At 41.2% G+C, this 26,855-nt stretch overlaps 1 protein-coding gene across 1 annotated transcript in view; it reads left to right on the plus strand.

The window, feature by feature from the left end:
* Positions 1-4,116: 4,116 nt before the first annotated feature.
* Positions 4,117-26,855, plus strand: part of rapgef5a (Rap guanine nucleotide exchange factor (GEF) 5a) — a 49,833-nt gene continuing 27,094 nt past the window's right edge. Inside the window, exons 1-5 of the mRNA XM_080484674.1 lie at positions 4,117-4,505; positions 14,693-14,743; positions 16,166-16,272; positions 16,822-16,943; positions 18,676-18,853. Coding sequence (XP_080340800.1) covers positions 4,362-4,505; positions 14,693-14,743; positions 16,166-16,272; positions 16,822-16,943; positions 18,676-18,853 — 602 coding nt within the window. The 5' untranslated portion in view covers positions 4,117-4,361. The remainder of the gene's footprint in view (positions 4,506-14,692; positions 14,744-16,165; positions 16,273-16,821; positions 16,944-18,675; positions 18,854-26,855) is intronic.

A 26,855-nucleotide genomic window follows, 5' to 3' on the forward strand; every position in this document is an offset into this window, starting at 1 on the left:
CCCTCTGCTATCAGGTTTGTTTGATTTTGCTGTGTGTGCATATGTGACTGTGTGTTCATGTATCAGCGGCGGGTCTCGGCGCCGTCCCTACGGACCACAGAGCAGCATATTTCATCTTCCCCCAGACTCGGTGCAAGAAAGTCCCCCTTCTTTTCTTTTGCTTCTTCAGCAATCCAGCAAACATTGAGCGTCTCCCTTATTTCCTCCCTTCCATTTCAGGAGACTGCGATTCTAAATATGACATTTCGGTTTTCCATTTTTAAATTTACCGTAGAGCTGCTGAAGGCCTCTGTGAAAATGAGCCTGTCTACTTCTAAGCAATCACCATGTTCTCCTCAGTCTTGTGTCACGCGACATATGTGCACCTGAGCAGGATGCCACTTTACAGGAATTATGTTAAATAGTCTGGTGCAAAAATATTCCTCCCCGGAAGTAAAATTGCCTCGTCACTGATCACTTCATAGCCTCTGATGCAGTGTCACACGCCAATTCTTAGATGACATTCATAGTAATCTGTCTCTAGAAAAAGAAACGGCACATGGGGATTTTTTTTCTCTGAATCAGTCTTTTCTCTGAAATGAGGAAACATTTAACAAGCCGATCTTGCAATTTGGGGAGTTTATCTACAAGTGTCAGGACGTCCAGAAAAAGCTCATTCGACCGCTCTGTGACTCAGATCAGGTCAGGAGCCAAATATAACTCGGTTTGACAGGAACGAAAAGACAGCATGATAAACTATAGGGAAGGAAAACTATTGTTTGTCAGGGACAACGTATTGCAAACATTTATATCAGTTCACCAGACTTAATTAACAGTTCACTTCCATTTATTGTCTTAACTATGAACTTTCTTATCAAGGAGATTTTTTTAAATAAGTGCACATTGCAGGCTGTTTGTTTAAACGACTTTACAGCCTTCCGCCCGCAGATTTTCAGAAACACACTCATAGCCTGGCTGTAATGCTAATGCATTAAAGCTTATAGTAAGGTAGCGTCTACTGATCCTCTAGTGGAAGATTTTCTCTAATAAGTTAGATATCATGAAGCCTTTGTCGTCTTTAATCTTTACACGTTCACCCTGGGCCACAGGAGGGTGTTATGATAAGCTGTGGTTCAGATTTGTGTCGTTTCTGTGTGGAGTTTGCGTGTCCTCCCTTTGCAGGCAGAGCTTTTCTCCAGGTGCTCTTGTTTCCTTCCCCCAGACGTTAGTTAGTGATTTGAAATTGCCCCTCAGTGTGAGTGTGTGTGATTGTCTGTCTCGCTGTGATGGATTGGTGAACTGTCCAGGCTGTAGTCGAGTCAGCTGGACCTGCTCCAGCATGCTGTGACTCTAATTTGGATAAAACGGTTAAAAAGATGGACAAAGTCGTCCTGCAGGCGGACTGAATTTGGCTCTAGCCTATAACGCCACATCAATCTTATTGAATGAAAGGAGAAATTCATAATGTGTCTTGTTCAACAGTGTCAAAGCCCTGAAACTGTACATTTTTTTGTTGAGTGATAAAATCCAAAATGAACACACAAACATTCTGACAAAATAATAAGAATATTATTTTCTTTCGTCCTTTTTTAATTTGTCCTTGCTGGTTTGAGGAGGGTGAAGCTCCATCTGAAAAGATTTTGTGTTTCAACCAACCAATTTGTTTGCATCTGTTGCCTCTTCTGTCAAACAAATTGGATCAAACGATCCAGATATAGATACAAAAAAATACAACACACAATAATAACTAGGGCTTTCTTCAAACATTCATTGGACTGTTTGAATGCATTTTTAATGTTTCTGGGAAAAACTAAAAACGTGAAAACCGAACAGCTGGAACTTTATCAAGTGCCAGTGTTTTCCCCCAACCTCTGCTCCCTGCGGTTTTTTGTTTGTTTGTTTGTTTTTCAACCAGAACGTGACGGATTTCTGAACACGGTAGATTTCAGAGACTTGACAGGCTTCTGTCTGTTTTGTCCTTGTAGGGTACACACCCACTCTAAGCTGCAAAGGTGATTCATCACAAAAAACAGTTTTGTAAGTGGCATCTCTTTGTTATCTTACTGTCAGATGCCCATCACGTTAACAACGGCTGCTTTATTCAAATATCTGGAAGCCAGAAGTCTGCTGTGGGTCTTGATGTAGTGACCACAGTGTGCTCTGATTGCTAGAAAGGAAATAAAATGATCAGAGGAAGAGCTAAAGGGTCAAAATGACTTACTTTATTTCAGTCATTGCTTGAAAAATTGCACAATTTATGTCGAATGTCCAGTTTTTCACAGACAAGACAGCAATGGCATCCACAGCATGGTGGAGACACTGAATAATTTGCATTGTTATGTGTCTGTGTAACAGAATAAAACAATACTACACTATATACACTGCCTACAAGAACATTTTTTATTCATGTGTGTTTTTCAGCTGCCAAACAGTTTATCTGGGCCATTACCTCTGACAGCGATGGTGTTGGTATAATCTGAGTCCCTGAAAGGCGGCAATTATCCCAGATTACAAGTCCTATCGAGAAACCGACTTGACATCTGTGTTATACAACCGAACCCACTGCACTCAGACTGAACTCTACTCAGCTCCATATGAAATGGACTATCGGGCTCAGATAATCTTGGATCCCCCAAATTCAAATGAATTTTCTCTCATAGTGTATTCTGTTACATTCTTAAATCCCTGCATATTCATCAAACTTAGAAGGAGGCCGCCATCTCTTTAAAGCTTTACGGTGAATTCGGTGTTGTTCCGGTAACATTTTACCGTTCACGAGGCATGTGTGCGTTCATTGTGGCAAGAGAGGTGAAAGCCTAATGTGATGCAAGCAAGGGGAAATGGTCTTCGTGGTACTTTGTGTCGATGGGTTCCACCAGATGGATGACACTGCACAGGTGGAGTGATAGTGGAATGACGGGCACATTTTAGTGTCTCTGTTAATACACGATCTCTGTTACTTCAACTGTGGGCTATTCTCAATTATGACTTTGCACACATCATTTATTTCATATGTTTTATATGGTCTGCTCGTGAAGTAGCTTGATTCATTAAGAGATTGATAGATTTTGTCCCTTCTGACAATACAAAGTATTGGTTATCGCTCTTGTTTCACCTTGATAATATGCTGAGTTAAAGTCCTGGTTTATGGGCCTTTGTGTGTGGAGTTTATATGTTCTATCTGTGCTTTTGTGGGTTTTCGGAGGGTACTGCACTTTCTAGACACAATCCAATAACATACCTCTACTTTAAATTACTTATAGGTGTGAATGTAAGTGTGTATATGCCCTGTGTTTCCTATACATGTGTTTGGTGTCAAAATACCTCCAAGTGTATGAGAAAGAAAACTGTTAAGAGCATTTTCTTTTGGGAGGGGGCAATTATGAGTTTGTCTCGATAAAGTTTGTGAGCTCCAGGCCACCCAGTGATTTGTGTCTATGGCCAACACCGGGACTCTCCCTCTAATGCTTCCTGTTGATATCTGCTAACAAGGTAAACTGGAACTATCCTCAGGCTCCACATCTTTTTCTCACTGTCAGCACACAACACAGGTCGGGGCGGAGAGGCTCCTGAAGGTAGATTACTTACCACCCACCCACACACACACACACACACACACACACACACACACACACACACACACACACACACACACACACACACACACACACACACACACACACACACACACACACACACACACTCGCTCTGTGACTGCTCTTTGTTTACCTATGGAAATTTGAGCCAGGTAAACTGGTGACGTAGCCCGACCGAGCGCCTTCTGCTGCTCTGTCCCCCCTCCTCCATTCCCCCACAAACACTTTTAATCCTTTGTGTTGGATTTTCGACGAATATCTCAAAAACACTGTTTAAATTAAAAAACTGGAAAATAACACACGTTTGATGAGTGTGAAAACCTCGCGCTTCATTTTAATCCGAACCTGGATGTGCGATTAGAGATTGAACAGTGGAAGTGATGCAACGTCGTTGTGCACCTGTAACGTCCCCCCTACTCCCCTGTCCTCCCCCCTCCCGGAGCGACACACACTCACTCTCTCTCTCTCTCTCTCTCTCACACACACACACATACACACACACACGTCAACCTGACGGTGTTGAAGAGCAGGACGCGCAGTCACTGGGTGGAGCAGCGGCGGCGCGGCGTGCTGCGGAAAACACGGAGGAGCAAGTCGTTAAGCGCAGCGCGCGCGGCTCGGCTGCAGATGCAGGTCGGAGAGTGTGAGCGCGTCGCGAGGCGGGGGGGAAATGGCGAACGGACGCGGGCGGCGGCGGTGCGCCTGCTGAGGATACAGTAGACACTCGAGAGCGCAGAGAGGACAGACGGGACGACAGAGAGAGAGAGAGAGAGAGAAGGGGGCAGTATGGAGGACTCTGAGCCCGCAGAGGACGGCTTGCTCGCGGGTTTGAGGTGGAACAGGAGCGCACGGGACCAGGCGCAACTCAAACACAAAATCCGGGATCTGCCGGGGCTCCTCAAACACGGGCTGCACCTGCGGAAGAAGAGCGTGAGTATTTCTGACGGACTCTCTGCCCGGACGTGTTTTTCACGTTTGCTGAAGAATGAGGAGTTTGGGATCAAGGTTTCCCAGACACGACTTTGCGCTCCGAGGCCGTTTCGTAACCCCGTCACGACTCAGGTGTTTTCGTTCTGCTGCCAGCGATGCTGTCGCAGAGGCACGCCGTGTGTGTATGTGTGTGTATGTGTGTGTGTGTGTGTGTGTGTGCGCGCGCGCGCTACATCCATAATAAAAACAACTGCTGTTAGACACCATACCTTCACACTCTGGTAGTCAAGGCAACACCCCCGCCATCATCTTCACCAGATTCACCACACACACACACACACGCACATACGCACGCACGCACGCACACGCACATCTCTACCGATTTACACATCAAGCTCAAATACTTGTTACAAAACCTGTTTGCTGTTTCACAACACTGTAATCATTTTCATTCCAATATGTGTTAGTGGTCATTTCAAATTTATCCAGCCATTGTACTATCTTTTTATAGATTATAGATTACTGTATTTAGCACAACATAAACTGTTAGACAGAATGTCATTGAATGCTATGTGCAATGACAAATCATTTTTTTTCAACAGTATGTAGTGGCAGCACTGTCCATATGTTGTGTGCTTGCATGTTCTTCCTGTGCCAATGTGCATTTTCACCAGGATCACGTGAGGGTAATTTATGACTCTTTATTGCCTGTCATGTTGAGTGTGTTGTTGTTTGTCTCTGTGTTTGCGCTGTAATGGACTGGCGACCTGTCCAGTGTGTACCCTGACTCTGCCCATGATGGGCTTCTCTGCCACGCAACCCTGAACTGGATAAAATAGAAGCTAGATTGATGGAAATAATGATTTGATCCAGTGTAGTGGTGGTTGGCACAGTTCCCTTTTGTGTGCAGATTGCATGTTCTTCCTATGCCTGTGTTTGCTCCAGGTACTCTGTCCAGTGTGTCCTTCGCTCAGTATCAACTGAAATTGTCTTCAATCCTTGCAATAGTAAATTAATGGATAAAAATATTAGATAATGGCTAAAATTGTTATGAAATGTATTGCACTATTGTTAAAATCTACTGTAAATATTTTGAAAAATATTGCTCCACTTCAAAAAAATGCTTTGAGGCTGCTAACGCGTGTGAAAACATGCTCTATAATGTGAAGTCTGTTCACTGGATCAAATTCTAGTCTATGACTGAGTCATGGTTGGTAATGCTCAACTAGAGGACTTTTAATTGGACACAAGGAAGCACCTTTCTCCGCGAGTGAAGTGTAACCCCCTCAAGCAGTGAATTGTATCCAGCTTGTTCTCCAGAGAGGTAACCGTTTTCAATGATGTGGCCCCTCAGCGCTGTTTTTAAAACAAAAATACAGCCAGAGTTCAGACTTATTTCTCACAGGACACAGAAAAGAGCTCTGGATTGCTGCCCTGTACCAATTAATCACTGTCAGAAAATAAGTTCACATTGGCTACCTTGTCTAGCCCTGGGGGACTGATGTGAATGTTTTTGAATGCTAAACAGTATTTTATTTTTGATATTGATTACAGTGTGAACATGGTGATATTAAGACCATTTATTCAGTCCTTTCCAAATGTGCAAGGAAATGACAAAAAAGAGAAACACAAGTTGTAAAAATTCCACTGTGTTTCCTCCGATTCCTTGTTTGTCTCGCCCCAATGGTCTAATGGCTCACAGCACTCTAATTAATATTTTCATAATTATTCAATACAGACCAATGGCCCCAACATTACGAATTCTAATCGGGCAAAATTTCAAATCAACCATCTTATCTACGCCATGAGTCCTTTGGGTCTTTCGTAACGACTGATCAGCTAAGCAGTAAATGTGCGTGCGGCGGTGTGCTCCGATGTGGAACGAACATACCTGACAAGCCAAATGGCTGCTCGGTGTGTCAGCGGTGCTCATCTTCATTATCAGTGACAGCCAGGAGAAAACATGTCCCCAGTTCCCTCTGTGGGAATGTGAGACGGCTTGCCAGAACGTCCAGTCCCACTGGAGCCAGATGTGCTAAAAATATGCAACATTTGTAGTGTAACACCACGCAGGACCGAGGAGACCGAGTTCAGGCCATGTTACATCTGGTTTTTTTAAACTGATGCTTAAATGACCTATATTTGGCTGTTTCCTCTTGCCTGTTAGTCTGATCCAATTTCCCTGTCAAAATATATTTCTGATGTTTCAGTGTACTAAAATATCTTGAAGAAAATATATGAATATCACTTAGAAAAAAAAAATCAATCATATTAATTATTATATTTCTCCCATTTACTTCAAATACAAAAAAAAAACAAAAAACAATTGGAGGACCGATAGATGATGCCTTTCCCGCTCATTTCTTCAACTGATTTGTTTTGTGTGTGTGAGTGTGTTCATGTGTAGCTAAGTGTGATGAGGCGTGGGTAAGTAGTGTAAAGGTATGGCTGCTGTGCAGGCTGGTCCACTCTGGACACTAGTGGTTTGAACGTGCTCCACTTGACACAGGCTCACATGTACGCAGGCACATGTTTGTATGTACTAAAAAAGAGTTTTAATTGGCTGAAAAACTGATCATTAACTGCAGCAAGTTTGCATAACTCTTGTTGGTGGTTCGGACTCACAGTATCTTCAGGTATTGTGTGTCTTTTGTTAAAATGATCGGCGCTCCGTAAAAGGGCAAAACATTCGATCTCAGCAGATTTTTTTTTTCTTTACCTCATGCGTTTCACTGATGTTTGCCGACATCTTATGAAGTGAGTTGAATCTGTTTTATTGCACTGAGCCATCTGCCGCCTTTGGGTCCGGCCTGCAGCAGCCTCACCTTGGAGGATCATGTCTGTAATTACCTGTTTCGACTTGCTTTGGTTCAATTATTTGTCCTTTTATTGGCTGTGGTGTGACAGGAGCACAGAGATTTGTGAACACTTATGCTGACATTTTACCTTTTTGTTGCACTCGCCACGGTGCTTTGTGTTGCAGCCAGTTTACAACCAGGAAAACCTGGCTCGTGTTCCTTCCTTTTTCAAAGACTTGACTGAAGCTCAGTCAGAATTGCCCATATCTGAGAGCCACATATTGGGCCATTCATTGTCCCCTCTCCCACTCCTCATGTCCACATGAGGTGACGGTATGGCGGCATCCCTGCAAGGTTCCTCGAGCGTCCATCTTTTTCTAATGAGGAAATGACTCATAAAACACAAAGAAAGGCAGATCCTGACAAGTCAACCTGACTAAGACTATTTACTTTATTATTTCATTTTTATAAATCCACTAGTTACAAGGCTAGAGTCCGTGTTGTACAACCAGTTTTGCTGGGGAGTCGCACATTTGGTTGGATTTGACTGTTAATCCAGAAGAAGTAGAACCAGTGTGAACGAAGCGTGGGAGATTATCTTTAGTTGAATCCAGTAGAAGTGATTTTCAGTGTGTGAGGCTGGTTTCCCCTAAGAGTTGCCAGTGAGCTGATGGGAAGGTGCAGCAGTGGAAAAGAATCTGGGGGTCCTGGGAATGCCTTTTCCTTACATTATGTCTTCTTTCATATTTCATTGTGATGGCATCGAAATTCCAAATTATGATTTAAAATTTTTTGCAAGATCAGAAATATGACAGTTGCAGAGTATATATATATATATATATATATATATGAACACTTATTGAAAAACATTGGAAAGTATAACAATCAACCAAAAATTATTGCTTTGCATGAGACCAAGCATGTTTGTGCATTGGACGCTGACAAAATGACATGGAGATGGACTAAAGGCTTGACGATTGGGTCAATCTTCAATCAAAACAGCAGGTTATGTGCGATGTTTCTGGTACACAGTCGTCGGGGAGTCAGGAACAAAGAAAAGTCATCAATAAAATGCGACCGTTGAACCTGCATCGGGGTCACCGGAGTCCCAAGGTGCACCGATATGTGTCGGAAAACAATGGCTGTCCTGATCCCCCAGAGGAACGACTGTAGCACAAATTGCTGAAAGCATTAATGGCAGAAAAGTGTCAGAACAAAGAGGCTATCCCAGCTTGCTGCTTTTAATTTTCTTCCAATCAATTCATCGACTAATCGTTCTGACTCTGGTTGCACTTTGCACACACTCCTTCGTGGCAAAGTCCTTCAGTGATGGGGAACTTGACATGGACATGCTTCTCCGTTTTTATGCATTTTAATATGCGGCTGTGTTCTTACAACAATACATATATTGTTGTGAGAACACAAACTTAAATATAGAAAATGATCCTCATAAACAGTCTGTCTAATTGTATTGTGTTGTATTTTTGGCTAGATTAGATCATGAAACCTAATGCACTCCTAATGCGGGCTCTGTGACTTTTTAATCATGGCAGAAAACAGAAAGTGTGTCAAAGTCCCTCGAATATGATCGTATTTCTACATTATGAATCCAGCATAACAGCGCTTTCGCCCTGTGTCTGCCGGCAATATTCCACATCCATAAGTGCATTACGCTGTACATTGAAATAAGAAACATGAAAGCATGAGTGAGAGGCGGACTGGGATGAACATTGCATGGTAAGAATGCAAGCACTGTTTCTCATGTTTGTTTATTTAAAATGCATTCAAAGTTGGAACGACAATACTTTAAAGTGTGCTGTTGAAAAAAAACGAAACAACAAAACCTCCTGACCACCAACACTTGCCTCGTGATGTTCAAAATATGTTTGTGCATCAGTTTATATCACAACATGCTAAGTTAGATCAAAGGAAACCGTAATAAAAGCTCAAAATAACACGTTTCTGAAGAAAATAACTTGAACACGTGAGCTAATATAGATATTAAGTGCATGTTTCTGTAAACCAAAGGTACGTGAGGAGCGTCTCCTCACAGCGTCACCTTGTCATGTGTGGACGCTTGTTTGTTGTCCGTTCAGCCACAGCTGTATCGATTTCTCCATTTTGACTTTCTCGTATGACTGATGTGTGGAGGAGTCAACAGGATCTTTGTGCGAATGTGTCTGTGAGTGTTTATGCTTGTGTGTCAGAGGGCTTGCCAAGCATACCGTGCTCCAGCTCTTCACTGTGCTCAGCAATCTAATCTGAGAGTAATCCATTTCTTGCAGATAATGACCTCGCTCTCTCCTGCTCCCGCTCTCCCTCGCTCGCTCGCTCGCTCTGTACACACTTTGAAGTCGTCACACAGATAAGCGTGTCAGCATGCGCTCTGTCTTTATAGCTTTCATTCATCTTCTCTTCTCGACTCCACTCTTCTCTTCTGTCGCTCTCTTTGGGCCTCCGAGGCTCTGACAGCAGCGCCCATGCGTAGCCTGTAATAGGCGAAGCGTGTGTTTGTCGGAAGGAGAAGCTGAAGCGCAGACACGGTAAACCACATGCGGTCACATAGACGACAGAAATGTCTTGTTGTGTGAAGCAGCGCGAATGAATCACCTCTGGCGCTGGAGTGTGTTTGCAAGGAGAGATGATGCCGCAGAAACAAAGACCTATTGAGAGATCAGTGCTCGCCAGACAGGGACACAAAGAGATGGAGAGATAAGATGAAGAGACCGAGACAAAAGGGAGGGAGAGAGAGAGAGTGAAAGAGTGAGAGTCACAAACAATTTATTTAGTGTATGTGCCTGGCTGGCTGGTGTGTTCTACTTAACCTTCAATCCAAACTCTGCACAAACAGAAACCAGCTCTCATCGACATGGACGTCCAGGAGAGTGTCCTCAGTGACATTGTATTCTTCACAGCCAATTACTGATCTGTTCTGTAAAGGTTCCTCAGAGCTGGTGAAGCTCCAACAATTTACAATTTGTTAATCGGAAAAACTCACCACTTCCATCTCTTTCTGCGGTCATGATTAGTGCAACACATCCTCGTAGACGCACTATTAATAAATTCTTACCAAACTATTTTCCTTGGTTGTTGATACAAACTTGTTTTGAGCTTCTAAAAACCAAAGTTGCAGACAACCAGGTGCCGAAATAGAATCCTGCAAATAGTGGGCGTAACATATTTTCACAATAAAGGACCATATTCAGTCCTCCAAAATGGCAACGCTTTCCCCCACAGAACGGAGTTTTATCAGACTCTCTCCAGAATGTATGAAGGAATGGGGAGAAATGAACTGTCTGTCAGCAGAGCTGACTGCAATTAAACAACTCGAATCTAATCAATACCAGATAAGCAGTTTGGCATTGGCAGAGAAGATTAGGCTCATAGCCCAAATGCATTCCAACAGACATTTCAATGGTATAATCTTTATTGCTATGAAGTATTGTTGGAAAGAAGTCATCTGCTAAACACTAATTTCTTTACCTATTTTATTGATTTTCAAGTAAATTCTTAACGGGAATGAAACACTAAAATCCCTCCAACACACCAACAAATTATTGAGAATTTGTAGAAATAATTAATTGCACCACTGCAGCTAATGAAATTATACACTATTGTATACATATGCTGCAAAATGACAGGCGCCCAGATAAATACATAAGAACTAGATTAAAATGCCCTTCAGGCGTCTCCACAGCAGATCTTCTACCACCACCTCACTCCACCCTCTGCATTTTCTACTATTACACCAACCATCCACCTGTAGCTCTCCTAAAGATAAATTTTTTTTTTATTACATTTATGACTGATCAATTCATCCATTGTATCTTTTGTATAAGATGTCAAACTAGTTTTGGGTCAGTCACACCATTTAAAACGAGCCTGTAGAGCTTTCGAGGTGCTGCTTCGAGGATTTTATTACCTTTGGACGGAGCCTGGCTCAGTTTTCTACTTGTAAGCAGACTTTGTGCTAAGCTAAAGTAACAAGCTTTTGGCTTGAGCCTTGTAGTTAATGTCACGGGAGTGCTATTGATCTCCTTATCTAAGTCTCAGTAAGAAAGCAAAGAAGCATATTTGCCTAAATGGGAATCCATTCCTATAATGAGAAGCTGGCGAGGTGTGATTAACTCGCCTTAAGAGGTGTGTGTGCTTTAGTGTTCCACATGTTTGAATGTGACGTCCCAGACAGTATCATCGCTCTAATGAGGATCACACACTCTCCTCTACATCTCCCTAATCATCACTCTTATTTCATTTCCTTGCAAGTCGAATCCACAGCCGAGCATTTCTCTCCCCCTCCGTCTTTGTCTTGTTCGCACTTTCTCTCTTTCACCATTATAATTAAAATGATCTCTCCGTCTCACTGCCTCGTCTCTTTTGCTCTCCATCTGTCGCACTCATATCCATCGTCATATATTCATAGACTGAGTTGTTCAGCCTTCCTCTGTTCTTCCTCCCGATGCACTTCATCAGTGTTTCTCCCTCTGCATTTCAGGTGCTTTTCTTTTGTTCATTTGACGTCTTTGTATTTCTCTATCTGCCGTCACCCGGTGGTTTGTTATTGCTCGCCAACGCCTCAGTTTCTGTGAAGGTTTCCAGAGGGAATCAAACCCACAACTCTATCAGTGGTACTTGTTCACCCACTGATCTCAGAGACCAGTTGCACTCCGATTGCAAGAGTTTCACATCTGTCTTTTTTTTTTTTTCATGTGTGCTGGCGACGTGATCGCCATCCTGATGCTTTTCTACAGTTTGTATTTGTGTCTGGGAAGCACTGGTGTTTTTAAATCAGGCGGCATATCAGATACTTTTCTGCCTGGAGTTTTCTAACCATAGTCATGCTGGCTAACCACTATCTTCTCAATAATACGGTGCCAATGTGCATAAGCGTGAAGAAGCAACACATTTCAGGTGCTGCATCAAACTGCCTACTTGATTTTATCTACCCGAAGATTTGATTGTTTTCTTACAAGTTGCATGTTTGGTCATCTGCCTGGTTGTGTTGCTGGAAAAAAATACATAACAAAAAAAAAAATCACAACACCTTTTTCTTAAATCCAGCTTCCTTGTGCAAACAACAGTTTTTTCCCCCCCACAGAACAGAGGTCAGCCTGCAGGAGGTTGGCAGCAATTTATTCCTTCTTTGTGACCCAGTATTCGATTTAAAATGTTCAATTTTAATGTCATCAGAGTCTGAATTTCATCCGAAGCTATGTCAGAATATCTGCATCCATATTTTTGCAGTTTATTTTTGAAGATGACTGTATAATTGTATTTTATTTTGTTTTTGACAGCATTCCCTTTCAAATGACGCTTTCTTGACGTATTGGCCAATTGAAATGTAATTACACTTAACGTGGATGTTATGGTATCAGCACATCTTTGCTTTTACTGCAGTATTTCCTCATGTGGGTCTGAGTGACTCATTAACGGACTACTGACAGAGTAACAGATTTAATTACATGAGTGGTTTTACAGAGTTAATGTTAAGAGTTTGAAGACTGGCTCCATATTGGAAAGAGAAATCATTTTTAGACCAATGGTTTCAACTTTTCCATTCCTATGTGTACATTTTATTTTTCATTTTATTTTGGTGTTATTGGAATTCGAATAGTACAATTTACAGTTGTGATTATCCCTTGGACACATTGTAAGCTTCTTTTTCATATTTGCATTATTCATATTGTAATTTTATATGGCTTTATAAAGAACCTTATGATGGCCATTATGTAAAATAAATAGTTTGAAGTTTTATGAGTTACCGCACGAGGTGTGACGTTGTGCCGTGGAGTTCAAAAAGCATTGGTCTTCTGGTGTTTTGCTATTTCCTCTCCACTTCATCTAACACTTGCTATCATTTTAAATCTATTTTATGACCAGTATGCCACCACAATGTCAACAACACTGTCATATTGCACCCACCAGCAAGACAATAATCCATAAAGCTTAAAAGCTTATTTCCGGACTCTGGAGGTGCAGCTGAAGTGGATACACCTAGGGCAAAGGCTGCTTCATGGCTGCATGATGATTGTAACCATGAGTAGATTTATTATGGCTTCAGTGGCATAATCTGATCGTTCAGGGTTCATCCCGAGGGTCATTTTATATTGTCATATTTGTGGTGGCAGCTCTGTGTTCATGAAAGGAAAAGTCAGTATCTCTAGAGAGGCTATTTGTAAAGAAACAAACATAGCGTCATTCATAAAAAAGTAATCACAACCACTCTTAAAAAAATGGATAATAAAGTATTTGGTAGAATTTGACCTGAGAATTGAGTTTACATGCTCTTCCTATGTGTACATGTTTTTTTCTCCAGCTCTTTCTTTTTCTTGACACAGTCAAAAACATACTGTATATTTGAGGTTAATTGCCCCAAATTGCCCATAGATGTGAATGTGGTTTTCTGTCAGTTGGGCTGTGAGCTGGAATCGTCTCCTGAACAGGAAGAAGCAGTATAGATGATAGATGGAGAGATGGATTGTAGTCTGATTACTTATGTGTCTCAGAAATACCATTGACAAGTTCAAGTAAAGCTTTCTTCCAGTATTGTGATTCATTTAATGCTCATGAACTTAGTGATTCCAATTCTTTTTTGTTTTGTTCTTTATAATTTATTTCCTGCATCCAAAAGCAACATCTCTGCATCTGGATGCCATTCACACACGCCATGCCTTGATGGAAATTGCATTTTCTGATTCATGGCTTTAATGGACAAATGAACCTGTTATATTGATGTTTGATTGAATGGATGTTTTTATATTAGACTGAATTATTTAGATCGGTGATTCTCAAACTTTTTACAGTGTGTATATATCACCTGAAAACACTGAGTACCACCACTGTGAGCAGCCTGAAGATAGAGGAGGGGATTTGGCTGATTATCTATGAACACTTCATATTTTAAATGAGATATGTTTACTAATATGAGGATTATTGATTGACCATTGTTTGTCTTTTGTTGTTGTCACACTGTACAAAGCAGCAGCATTATAACAGGTGCTTAACCTCATCCTAACAAGGCACAACACCTTTTTTTTTTAATCTCTTATGAATACAGCACACATTGAATTTCACATTTTATATATTTTATTTTGCAAGTTTATTTATTGTTTTTCCAATATTAGGTAGGAGACATCTCAAAGCAACTGGCCTCGGTCACATCTTTGGAGGATGTTCATCATCAGTTCATGCTTTTCCCTTGTCACTCAGTGTGAATGTTTATGTGTAAGCGCTGGTTTTTAGTTATGAGTACAAACAAAACCTGAGTAATGCTTTTGAAATGGTTAAACTGGTCTCTCTCACATCAGTCATGTTTGTTCACTGTGTTTACTGTGCGTGTCGTCTCGTGTGCGTTGGCTCTGATGGCTTGTGTGTATTTTGTTTCAACAGCAATCACCTGACACTATCCCCGGACCAAGCTCTGGACCCGCAGTGCACAAAGTGAGTAAACACACACACACATACACGCATTCATATGGTCACATGTAAGTGATGTCATAGTTTCAGTTTTACTGGGAAGTAAAAGTTTGTTTGCTTCAACCGAACACATGTGACATCAGTACTGAATATTACCATTAGCTACACTAGTTTCAGCAACTACACACAAACACACAGTCTGTGAAAGTCTTAATTTGTCATGCATCACTATAATGGGGTTTGGCACACTACTTTAGCACTGCAGTCGGAAAAATGCTGCAGGGCTTAAAAAAAAATCTTGTGAGTAGTTTTCTAACATTAGCTAAAAAAGTGAAGACGTCAACATCTGAGGCAAAGATGCTGCTTGTTTGAAAGCACATTTGTTTGTCTTATGACAAAACCTCCTTGAGTCTGCCTTGTTGTGTGTCCCTCAGCCGTGTTTAGATATTAATATTGGTTGTATTTCATTAGATTTTCGTTTGTACTTTGGCTCGGTGATACCGGCTCTATATAATATTGATGTGGCGCTGACAGCAGAACAACTTGGCTTTGATCACCTCTGCAGGGTGACGCTGGGAAAACAAAACCTCAAAAGGATCTTTGCTCGGCAAAGTTTGCGCTCAGGATCTCTGCTTTTTGTTCCACGATATCAATGAATATAGGAACATGCAGGAATTTATTTATGAAATTATGATTGAATATTTTGTCTGAATCCAGTCACTAAAATCTGAATATTAAACATTTCTATACATTTATGTCATTACATGACTAAATGACAAATATGTATTAAAAATATATTTAATATATTAAAAAAATGTCTTCTAGATTCAAAGTAAAGCAGGACTGTTTTCTCTAACACATGGAAAGTACAAAGTTATGTCATTATTTCTTAAAATGACATGCATTATGCTAAGTGCCAAAGTTTGGGTGATGCTGGACTTCCAAATGAATTTCACATTAAAGAATGTTGGTGTTAATGGTTGTTGGCTTTCAGAGGCAATATAAAGCTTTAACGGCGGTGTGTTAATTAAAGGATTTTGGTTTTCAAGTGGAAGGCATGTAGGTGGGTTGCATAAGCGTTCACTCACAAACACTCACTGAATGAGATCGTCCAACCGAAAACTGTAAAACCATACTTAGTAGCATGTGTTTACGTGATATGATTTTGACTTGTGTCTGTGCAAATTGTTTTTGTTCCAATGCCTGTAAAGAATAATTAAAATTTAATAGAACTCGCAGCCCATGTAAACAGCTTAATTGAAATTCGGTCTTATTTACGGCCGAGTCAACAGCAGGATTATTCCAGAGCGTGTAGACACAGTCAATGTTTCACTCCTCGGGGAGGGAAGGAATCGAGTTGTCCTTGTGAGCCCGTCAATGACAGCTGCATGTGGCCACATTTGCTCTCTGAAATCTTACATCCACATCTCTGTGTTTTTGTCTCAGTCTTGCTCCCAAAGTTTCCCATGTGCTGGTCGGGCTGTGAGGAACGCCTTCCTCTCTCATGGACCGTACCCAGCTAAAGACAAGATACACCTGGCCAGAATCATACGGTACACTTGTCCCTGCCTATTTGTGTTTCTGTGTGCAGGACTGAATCGATGATTCCGGTGGAGCGCATACCGTGACTCACCAGTCACTGATTGGCCACTGGAAGCTGTTTATGCAGTGAGATGAATGGAGTGGGATGTAGATATTACGTAGGAGAGCACAAGTTGCTCTGAGAATACATGTGCTGTGAGGCAGTACAACTGCACATGCAGTACATTCACATGCAATGCAAAAGCCATCTGAACATCTGGACACAAATATAAATAGACACTCTTCACCGTCCTTGTACATCCACCCACACAAATGCACACCAAACACATGCACGAGGAGTTTACCCTCGGGACAAGTCGACGGAAAGTATTCAGTGTTTCGGAGTAGAAATCTTACAGAGAACTGATGAATAATCAATGGATATTGATTAAATAATAAAAAATAAAAAAAATAGCACAAGGATTGTGCCCTGGGAGGAAGTGTGTTCGTTTGCATCATGTATCTTAATACATACCAGCTCGTGTGCTCAAGATTGTGCACATGCATGTGTATTTAAACAGGCGCAGCTATGTGGGAGTGGAGCTGGTGCAGTGGCTCTGCGAGCAGTGTGTGTACGTGCGCTGTCGGACTACTGCTGTGCGTGTCTGGCAGGTGCTGCTGGAGCTGGGAGTCCTGCTGTCTGGTAAAAGCACACGCGCACACAAACACCAACATGCCCCGAGTTTGGACTGTGCTTGAAAATTTATAGTCGCCTTCCAGCGACATCAGCAACAACGCAGTCTTCTCTAAAGATAAAAGCTGCTCTGGAGGTGGAACAACAGAACAGATAGGCTGGTCCGTGGCCTCATTCGCCTGCTAAGAACATCAACCTGATTTAACTAAGATAGTGTCGAGTACAATTTTAATGTTACCTTTTTCTTTTACACAAGATAATATAACAATGACAGGACTCTGTACAGTGTTTATTCAAGCCCTTCCCACAGTAATTACAGTAATTATTCTGCCCAAAACATCCTCCATAATTCATCTAAAACCATGTCTTACCAACAATTAACTGCACACTGAACAATCTGAGTGCTGAGTAATTTATCCCTTATGATCCTTTATTGAAACATCTGTGTGCTTCTCTAATTAGAGTTGGATGTGATGTTATTTCATTGTGTACTTCTGCCGTTCACACGATGCTTTTCATTCGACACGGGGTCTTTGAAGAGTTATCCTCGCATAAGACACATTCTAGTTGAATTCTGCTTTAAGAGGGAGGATTGTGCTCATGTTGCTTCAGGTCTAAATGTGTTAAAGGATAAACAGCCCAGCTCAGGCACAGTTCATCGTCCTGGTTAATCCATAATATGAAGCCTTTATCCAGGTTTCTGTGCGAGTGGCAATTTTCCTCTCTTTCTCTGGCGCTAAAAAGATTGCGTTTCTTTGTGTGAGAAGAATTCTTAATTATTCTGTGAATCCTGTTTGTTGAATAACATCAAATTTGGACCACAGTGGAATCCTCACTGGCCTCAATGAGCTCTCATTTGCACTAAAAACATAGTTAACCCATTAACTAAATACAGTGTGATGGCTTTTTCTTTGGTGGTCACTCTCTGAGCACTGCAACCTAAAGTTTGTTCTTCATCACTGTAATAATCTAAGTTTATTTCACACCATTATACAAATGTTCAGTTTTACCATTTAGTTGTACCTATGCATTTTAATAATAATTCAGCCGGAGAGTGATACTAAATAATCAAAAATGCAAAAAAAGATTGAAAAATGTCATTCCTGATTTGAAGATGAGAACTAGATTCAGAAAAGAGAAGAGAGTGAGAGAGGTGTAAGGGTAAATTAGGCTATTGGTGGGGGAGTGGAGTGGGTGAACTCTGCTAGAGGCAGTGATAATAAGCAGGTGGGGGGGCTCCCCTGTTCTTTTTGCAGCCTGGAGGTGTATATTATTTGTTCCATCTGAAGGATTTTCTTGATCTTTTCAATCCACGGTATTGTATGTTTTAGCCAGATAATCACAATGCACTTCACAGATGCTGTTGTCAGTATTTTGCAACAGATATTTTTTGAGCTTTGCTGTTGATTCCATCCGGTGTTAACCAGATCACGTTTTCAGGAATGAGCCAGCATATTGGTATTGTCAAAGTGTGTTTATTGCTCTAACAGTCAATCCAACTGAATTGACACAGAAATTTGACAGTGTTACTGAAATAAAGTCAGATTATTTACCAGTGTGACGCTGAGCTCTTTTATTGCGGCTTTTAAATGTTCATATGTTTATGGAGATGTGAATGAGGATGTGTTATTTTATTCATTGTAGCTATACACTATGTCGAAAGCCACATGTTCTTATTCTTATATCAATAATACATGTATTACTTTGTAACACGTGCTTATGTGTCTGTTTATTTTGCCAGTGGACCAGCGGGTTGTCTTTTCAGACTCCAACTCTTACTACCAGTTCAGCTTTGAGGAGTGCGACTCTGCTTCCTGTGAGTTTCGCTCCAATGAGGGGGAGTGGCCAGAGGCAGTTAAGCTCCTCCTCCAACTTGCCCCTTATGTCCAGTTTCGCTCTGGAGGAGGTGCCAGCACCCCGTAAGTGTCCAAAGTCTTTTATTGCAATGATGCTGCGATTGTAATCCTGAAAGAATGAACAGGCCATCAGGGATTTATTTGTCAAAACTAATATCTTTAGCACTGCTGCCTCTGATGGGTCTTTCTTGGTAATAGTGTTAGAAAACATTTCTGTACTACTACAGTAGTATGAATGTCAATCATTCCTGCATATTGGCCTTTTGGTTATGTTGAGAAGTGGATACCTTCTTGTATTCCTGTTGATTTATACTAAAATTAACATTTGAAATGACAACAACTGGTTATTTCTAGTCTCATAACCTATACTAAAAGGTTTTAAGCATTTTTAGAATTGTGATTGAGATCATCACGACTCCGGATTTATGTATTTTTTAAATAGAAAATTAAGAATATACAGTATATATTTATGTATTGGATTTTCATAACCCCTAACTCCTCATATGGGGTGAAACATCCGGCTCACATGATCCACAGTAGAGACCTCGGAAAGGAAGCAGCCAAAACTCGGATGTGAAAAAACCTAAAATTATAAAGAATAAATAAAACATTGAAGTCTTGAAATCTTTTGATTTATCTTTAGTGCATCTAAAATTTATTAATATACTTTAAGTTATGGGAGAATTTCACTTTTTCATGAGTATGTAATGTAACGCTAAACACAGACTACTGCACTTTTGAAAGCAGAAAAATATTTAGAATGTTGCAAGCAGTTTTAAATGGGTTTCATTTTGAATGAAAAGTGGCCCAATGACAATTATTTTAGTGAGTTTTTCTCTCACAATGATAAGTTATGAAAAGTAGGTTAAACAAAGTTGAGAGTGAATGTAACTCAGTTGAAAAGCTCTCGATAATCTCCACTGACCTGAAGTGGAAGCTCATCGCTCTGGTAGAATATCAAAGCTGAAGTGACAGGCCTCCAATTTGGATTCATGATCGAGGTCATTTGTCTGTCTGATGATTTGCTTTGTGATTTGACAAGTGACTGTGCTCAAATTGGAGGAATTGTCACACTCCTGCAAGTACATTTCTGTCCCCGCAACATAAACACGAACTCTCGCATTCTCCCCAAATCCCAGCGAGGAAGCTAATCTTGACTCAGCGTTTCAAACACTCAGCCTGCTCGTGTGAGAGAGACGTTCATTTGTAGACACGCTCACCTTCACATCCAGAGGAGAAATGCACTCATACACAAAAACTGACGCATGATGTGATCACACACATACGAGACAGACACACACACACACACACACACACACACACACACACACACACACACACACACACACACACACACACACACACACACACACACACACAGCGGCGTCAGCCAGAGTTCCCTGCTTTGCTGCTCCTGTGTGTGGGGCTCCTGCTGATGCTGCTTCTGAACTCAATCTGTCATTCAAAACGAGAGATTGTGAGAGATTTATACTTGGTGTATGGGTGGTAACGAAAAGTGAGGCATATATATAGAGAGAGAGAGAGAGAGAGAGAGAGAGAGAGAGAGAGAGAGAGAGAGAGAGAGAGAGAGAGAGAGAGAGAGAGAGAGAGAGAGAGAGAGAGAGAGAGAGAGAGAGAGAGAGAGAGAGAGAGAGAGAGAGAGAGAGAGAGAGAGAGAGAGAGAGAACAAGATCACATGTCAACACATTCTTCTGTGTGTCAACTTCAAAGGGCGTTTTTAGAGGCACTAGGGAGAGAAGATGACAGCGAGGGAAATTGAATGTCATACTTACTAATGTCGATCTCCTGTAATGTACTGTACGCACCTTAGTCTTCGTCATCAGCTGCTTTATATACATTATAGCGACTGGCATGTGTATGCGAAGGCACTCCCCAGCAAAGCACCAGCCTCTGGGTCAGGACAGTGCAGAGTAGCCAAAAGGTTTAGACAAGATGTAAAGAAAAACCCACTGCATTGATTGCAATTATCATAAACCCATGTTTTATTCACAAAGGAACATGAAAGCATCAGATGATAAATCTAGAAATATTGGAAGAAATATCAACTTGCAGTGACTCCTCTCAGAAAGGTTTGAACAGGCCAAGGTGGAGACTCTTAAGTATTATTCTGTTTGTATGATTGTTTGTTGCTGCTCAACAGAGTTTTGGGTGTGGAGAATCTTTATTTCAAGCAGAGTAAATAAAAATGTCACCAATCTACCGATAACGATGAACTAACATTGTAGACTTCAAAATATAGAACTAGATGAATAAACATTAAACAAATTAAATGCAGAACCATTGTAGCTCAATAGTGACAGCTTGTGTTTGAAAGGGAGTAGGAAGAAGCTGGGATTATCTTTTCATGTGGTGAAATATGTGGACTGCAGACATTCAGTACAAGACTCTTCCACTGTGAAGCCATGATGCTGTGTGAACGTTGGATGTTGGGATGTGATATGCAAGTTCTCCCTGAGAGGAAACAGATATACGACTAAAACTTCTGTGTACCTTTCAGCATTAATAGACCCACTGCTGCCATTATACAGGCCTGTTGGTGCTGGCTTTTACACTGGATGCTAAAAACAAGCCAGAAGTCCCCTCTCCTCCTTATTCCAAAGTAGATTGTGACCAGTTTGCCATTTTTGTTCCTAATGATAAATATGGAGAGGTGTTTTTACCAAACAGTCCCATTTTATTTTAACCAATTTAATCTCTGAGCCTTTCCATCCCCAGCTGGTTTTCCGATTTAGTCCTGCTGCTTTAACTTTAATTCATTAATACGGACGATCTACTGTAAAATCATTGATTTGTGTACATGGAAAATGCTACATTGCCTTTTTTTTTATTTTTTTACGGAAGAAATATTACTGTTTCACTTAATCATATTTTTCAGGGAGAAAGACAGATGAGATTTAACAATCATCAATCTCATCTTATCGGCTCTCTTTCCTTGTTTTAAAGCATTTCACAGCTTATCTGCAGGCATCCTCTCCTTCTCTCGCTGTCTTTCTGTCTCACACCCTCCTCCTTCCATCTTTGTGTCTCCGTGGGAAGGAGAACAGTTGTAGCTGTGTGGGAGAACTCATACTGTTACTCTATTAGCTGCTTCAAAGAGACTCCGTGCATTGGTTAATACATAATTCCACCAGTTAATATTGGTTCTCTTTGGGAAAAAAAAAATTGAATTTACAGTTGAATAATAACATTAAGTGGTGGTGGCCATGGTTACAGAGTTTAGTTTGGGATGATGAAAGATATTCAATAGTTTATTTGTAATTTAAAGAGCAGCAAATAGTTCAAGCTGAGGTTGAACAGACTTGTTTGGATAAATTTTTCCTCATATTTCCATTGCTTGGCAAATAAGCTGACAGTTGTGAAATTGGTTGTTGATAAATTGCACAAAAACTAGGGAAATTAGTTTCGTAAGCAATGCTCCATTGCAATGAACCTTGTTTATCGCCCTTTTAAATGGTGCCACATTTCTCAGGCGCATGCGTTTGTGGGACAAGATGCAGAGCTGAAAAATCTAATTTGCTTTTCTTTCTGCTGTTGACTCTTATTCAGTGTGGTTTGGTGGATTGGATGATTGGTAATTTCACAAACTGGCGCCTCAGTAGTGTGTGGACGAACTCCACACAGCCACAACGGCCTGGCAGCTCGTCCTCATGGCGGTCACCAGCCGGCTCACACACTGCTCGGGGATGGCTTCCTGTTCTTCAACCAGCATTTGGTGCATGTCGGCCAACACGGCTGTGTTAGTCACTCTGGCACCAACAGCTCGCTCAAGCTGATCCTCCAGGTGTTCAGTGGGGTTGAAGTGAGGACTGCTGGCAGGCTGCTCCTTCCTTCTCTCTCGTGTTCTGGAGGTGGTCTCTGATAAAACGCCGCTCTCTGGGGGTGAACGTCGGCATCTTGGAGGATACAGTTTGGGGCCTTACCGTGGAGATATGGGATTGCCACTGGTTGCAAAATTTTATGTTGGTGCCACCGAGACGCCTGATGGTCAACAACTAATTTAGGTGTTTGGCATAGAAGATTTGTACGATTGTTTCAACTGGTTCATCCCCCAAACCCAACTGCCCATCCTACAAATGTGTGTTCGTCACTTGGAATTTGGTTCTCTATTGAAAAAAATGAAAGTAGTTCCGATAATCAAATATCAATTTAATGCAGATATCTTTAAACTATGTGTTCTTATGCTCACACCTCCAGGTGTAGCTGCTCTCGTTCCTAATGAATTATTATGAACAGCATGAATTATTACAGTTTTCCATCCCCGTCTGTTGTTTTATGTAATGAGGCGAGCATTAATCTCACTCCGGTAACCTTATATGTAATATGTCTGCATTGCCTGACTGTTACAGTCACGCTCTTGTGACTAGTGTTTGTGTGAAGCCAACTAAAAAAAAAAAACCAAACATGCTACTAAATCAGTGTGCGAGCTCTGCTGCATCATGTGTTGAAGATGTTTATCACCTTCATCCTCATCCATTATTATTCTGTTCATGCCAGCACTGCTCGCACGCCTCAGAGGAGCTGTGTGCATGTGCGTGTGTGTGTGTGTGTGTGTGTGTGTGTGTGTGTGTGCGTGTGCGTGTGCGTGCTTGTGTGTGTGTGTGTGCAGTTTTCTCCTCCCAAAAAGCACACTGTGATCATGGAAGCTCACCGTTAATTTTCACTGCAGAACTTGGCAAAGACAACACGAATCTCGTGGTTTTAAGCAGGTTTTGAACTTCACCTTCATGCATGAAAGCACCATGAGAGAGTTAAATTTTAATGCTACACAAGGAACTTTTTTCTCCCTCATGCTCCGTCTTTCTCCTTTCGCCTTTGAATTCAGTGCCGTTCCATTTAAAGAAGCCTCAGTGGAGAGAGAATCCCTCTCTGTTTTTCAGACTTTGCCTCACATTACAGCGAGAGAGCTTGAACACTCAGTGCTCTTCAGAGGAACTGTATAAGGAGACGACATTAAATTTTAACTGTGAGGTAGATACTCTGCCAACCGCCGTGAAAATCATTACATTTACTCATTTACGGTTTAGTTCCTGTTCAGTTTATCTTTGTCAGAGTGGGAAATGATCACAGAGGAGCTAATGTTTAGATGCAAATGCTGAAACAAGAAGCAGCTCTGAGTCCTGTGTAGACTGCAGGCAGATAAACAAACAGCACTCACAGTGAGCTGATGTTGGCTGCAACTTGCGGAAGAATATTGATCTGCATGAATATGATGGACATCTAGCTCACTAAGCTCTATTTACTAGTATCGGCCTTCATAATCCAGAGCTTGAACTATGTTGCACCCCACAAAATCTGGTTGAATGCTGGACCACCTCATGTTCTTTCATATAAGATATTATTGCTAAAGGTTATTAGATTCCTTAGGTAATAGAAAACATTGCTCTTTTTGCTAAAGTTAATTACTTTTTATTATTTTTATTTAGTAAATAATAATTTTACCCTCCACGTGTTTGTTTTTTCAAGATTTATTATCTAAAAGTCCTGCTGGGAAACAACATCCCGTTGACTCCCCCAGACTTTTCATGTTGCTGTTGAAGCTCTCTGGGACCCCCCAGGGGAGACCTGCCCCACATTTTCAAATGCCTCTGTCCTTGTATTGCATTCAACTTGAATATACACAGAGACAATGCAATACGAGTATCTTGGCATCATAAGACCTTTCAACACAAACTATGCAACAGTTGCACTTTGACAGTTAAGCTGAAAATTGGTGTGACCTTCAACATTCTGGCAGAGTTAAGACCTCTTCCCTTATAAAAGAACAACAAAAAATGGTTATTGCACAAATCTACATACTCCGGTTCCCTCTCTTTGTTCCCCCTGTATTGTGTACAGCGCATTTTACACGTACTTCATTGTGTCGTGTTGAGGTGGGGTCAGTCAATACCTATTAAATTGTCAGTTTTCCCTGCATCTGAAACACGGTCTACTCTGCATTGTGCAGAAGTAGCCAGAAGCTAGAATACGACACCTCTGTTCACGAGGACAAAACCTCGCTTGCTTTGCAAAGTACTCTGATTATAAACATACTCGGACCCACTGTATGTTAAAGGGGAAGTTGGAGCAACACTGAGAAGATATTTTAGCTTGACACGAGACAATTAGGCAGCTGGGTGTTGTGACACAGAATGCATCGTCTTCCTGCGAGAATCACACTGTGTCTGCATCGTATTACACGCGTTTCATTTTCTGTGAGAAACGGAACAGTCACATCACATCTGTATCACCTGTTCTGGTAAATCTGAGACTGCCATTAAACATGGATTCTCTCCACAGCATGTTCCTCGTGTGAAGGAGGTGCACGCACCAGGCATGTTAATCCTCTATCAGCACTGCTATGTGCTGCTTAATGGCTGGTGACAAACCTCCTACTGTGCCTCCATACCAACCGTGGTATATTCAGACTTGGGCTGAATCACCAAATTACCATCTGAATGCTGGTTTCAAAAAGTTAATGACCCTGATGTGAATAAATTTAGCATGACAGCCCAGAACAGATTATTTTCATCATCACCAAATTGACTTTTGCATTTGTGAGCAATTACAGAAAATGATTTGTTTAAAATTTATTTTGAAAAACACTGTGACCAATTGATGAAGTTTCCCTGTTCTGCTTGTCAAACATTTGGGAATCGGAGTGCAGACTACACGGAAAGTAGGAATCAATTCTTTGTCAGTATGGTGCATAAGAAACTGTAAAAATATCTACATATACTTGTGTTCAGTCTCCTTCTAGGTGTCTGTTGGTCTCCCTGCATCTGTCTCACTCTCTGTCTGTGCCTGAGCCGATCAGGCTGAGGGCAAATTCTTATCACCATCTCCCCCGCCTCAGCATCTATCAGTGCTTTATCAGATTACTCTCTGTAGACACACACACACACACACACACACACACACACACACACACACACACACACACACACACACACACACACACACACACACACACACACACACACACACACACACACAGAGTTGGTTATAGTTTCATCTTCTTCCCATCCTCATCCTCTATCATCTACAACTCCTGCAAGTGCCACTGGGTTCTGTTGATAAAATCCAAATTGTATTTAAATTGATCTATGCGTGTGTGCGTGCCTGCTCGGGGGGAGAGACTGTGTGTGGATGGCGTATTTCACGGGAGTGTGTGAGGTGATGTGTGGGAGACCATGATGCCAGGCAGTGGTTTTGTAGGAGCATTTATTAGATGAGGGGCCCTCAGGTGCAGCGTGTCACCATCGAAGACAAACTGTACAACCTTGTGCTGGTGCTGAGTATATCCCCCAAACAGGCACCTGTTTATACAACACACACACACACACACACACACACACACACACACACACACACACACACACACACACACACACACACACACACACACACACACACACACACACACACACACACACACACACACACACACACACACACACACACACACACACACGTACGCACACAGCTTCAGGATCATCAATAGAAGGGTGTGACTCTGAGCAATTTTTTATGAAACTGCATGAAAGGCAGAAGGGGTGTTGCTGAGAGAGATGCTCCTTACAAAGGCATGTGTGCAGTGAAGAACTACAAACTCAGATGGGAGAGAAAATTCCAAAACATTGAAGAAAAGTTTGGATATAAGATATTCAAACTAAAAATCCATTTCTCATCAGGTATTCTTTGGTAGAAAATAATGCTTAGATAATGTTTTTAAATGAACAGTGACACTGCCTCGACAGAGAAAATATCCCATATATCCCCATACATGATAAAACACAATGTGCAAAAAACATTTATTTTGAAAAAATACAGAAAAATGTTACATGTTATATTAAAATGTATTTATGTTAAGTGTTTTTGGATTCATAAATATATTTTTAATTGTTTCAGACTTTTATTCTTAAGTTTTTTGCGTAGTAATCAGGTAAAAAACTTTTCTTTCTGGATTGTTTGAGAAACTGTCTTGTCATCATAACAAAAAAACCATCATTACTTTATTTTCTTTGCACACAGAATCATGTTAAGATTCTTTGAGAGAGATGAGAGT

The sequence above is a fragment of the Lipophrys pholis genome (assembly GCF_963383615.2).
Source record: "Lipophrys pholis genome assembly, chromosome: 17".
Classification (NCBI taxonomy): domain Eukaryota; kingdom Metazoa; phylum Chordata; class Actinopteri; order Blenniiformes; family Blenniidae; genus Lipophrys; species Lipophrys pholis.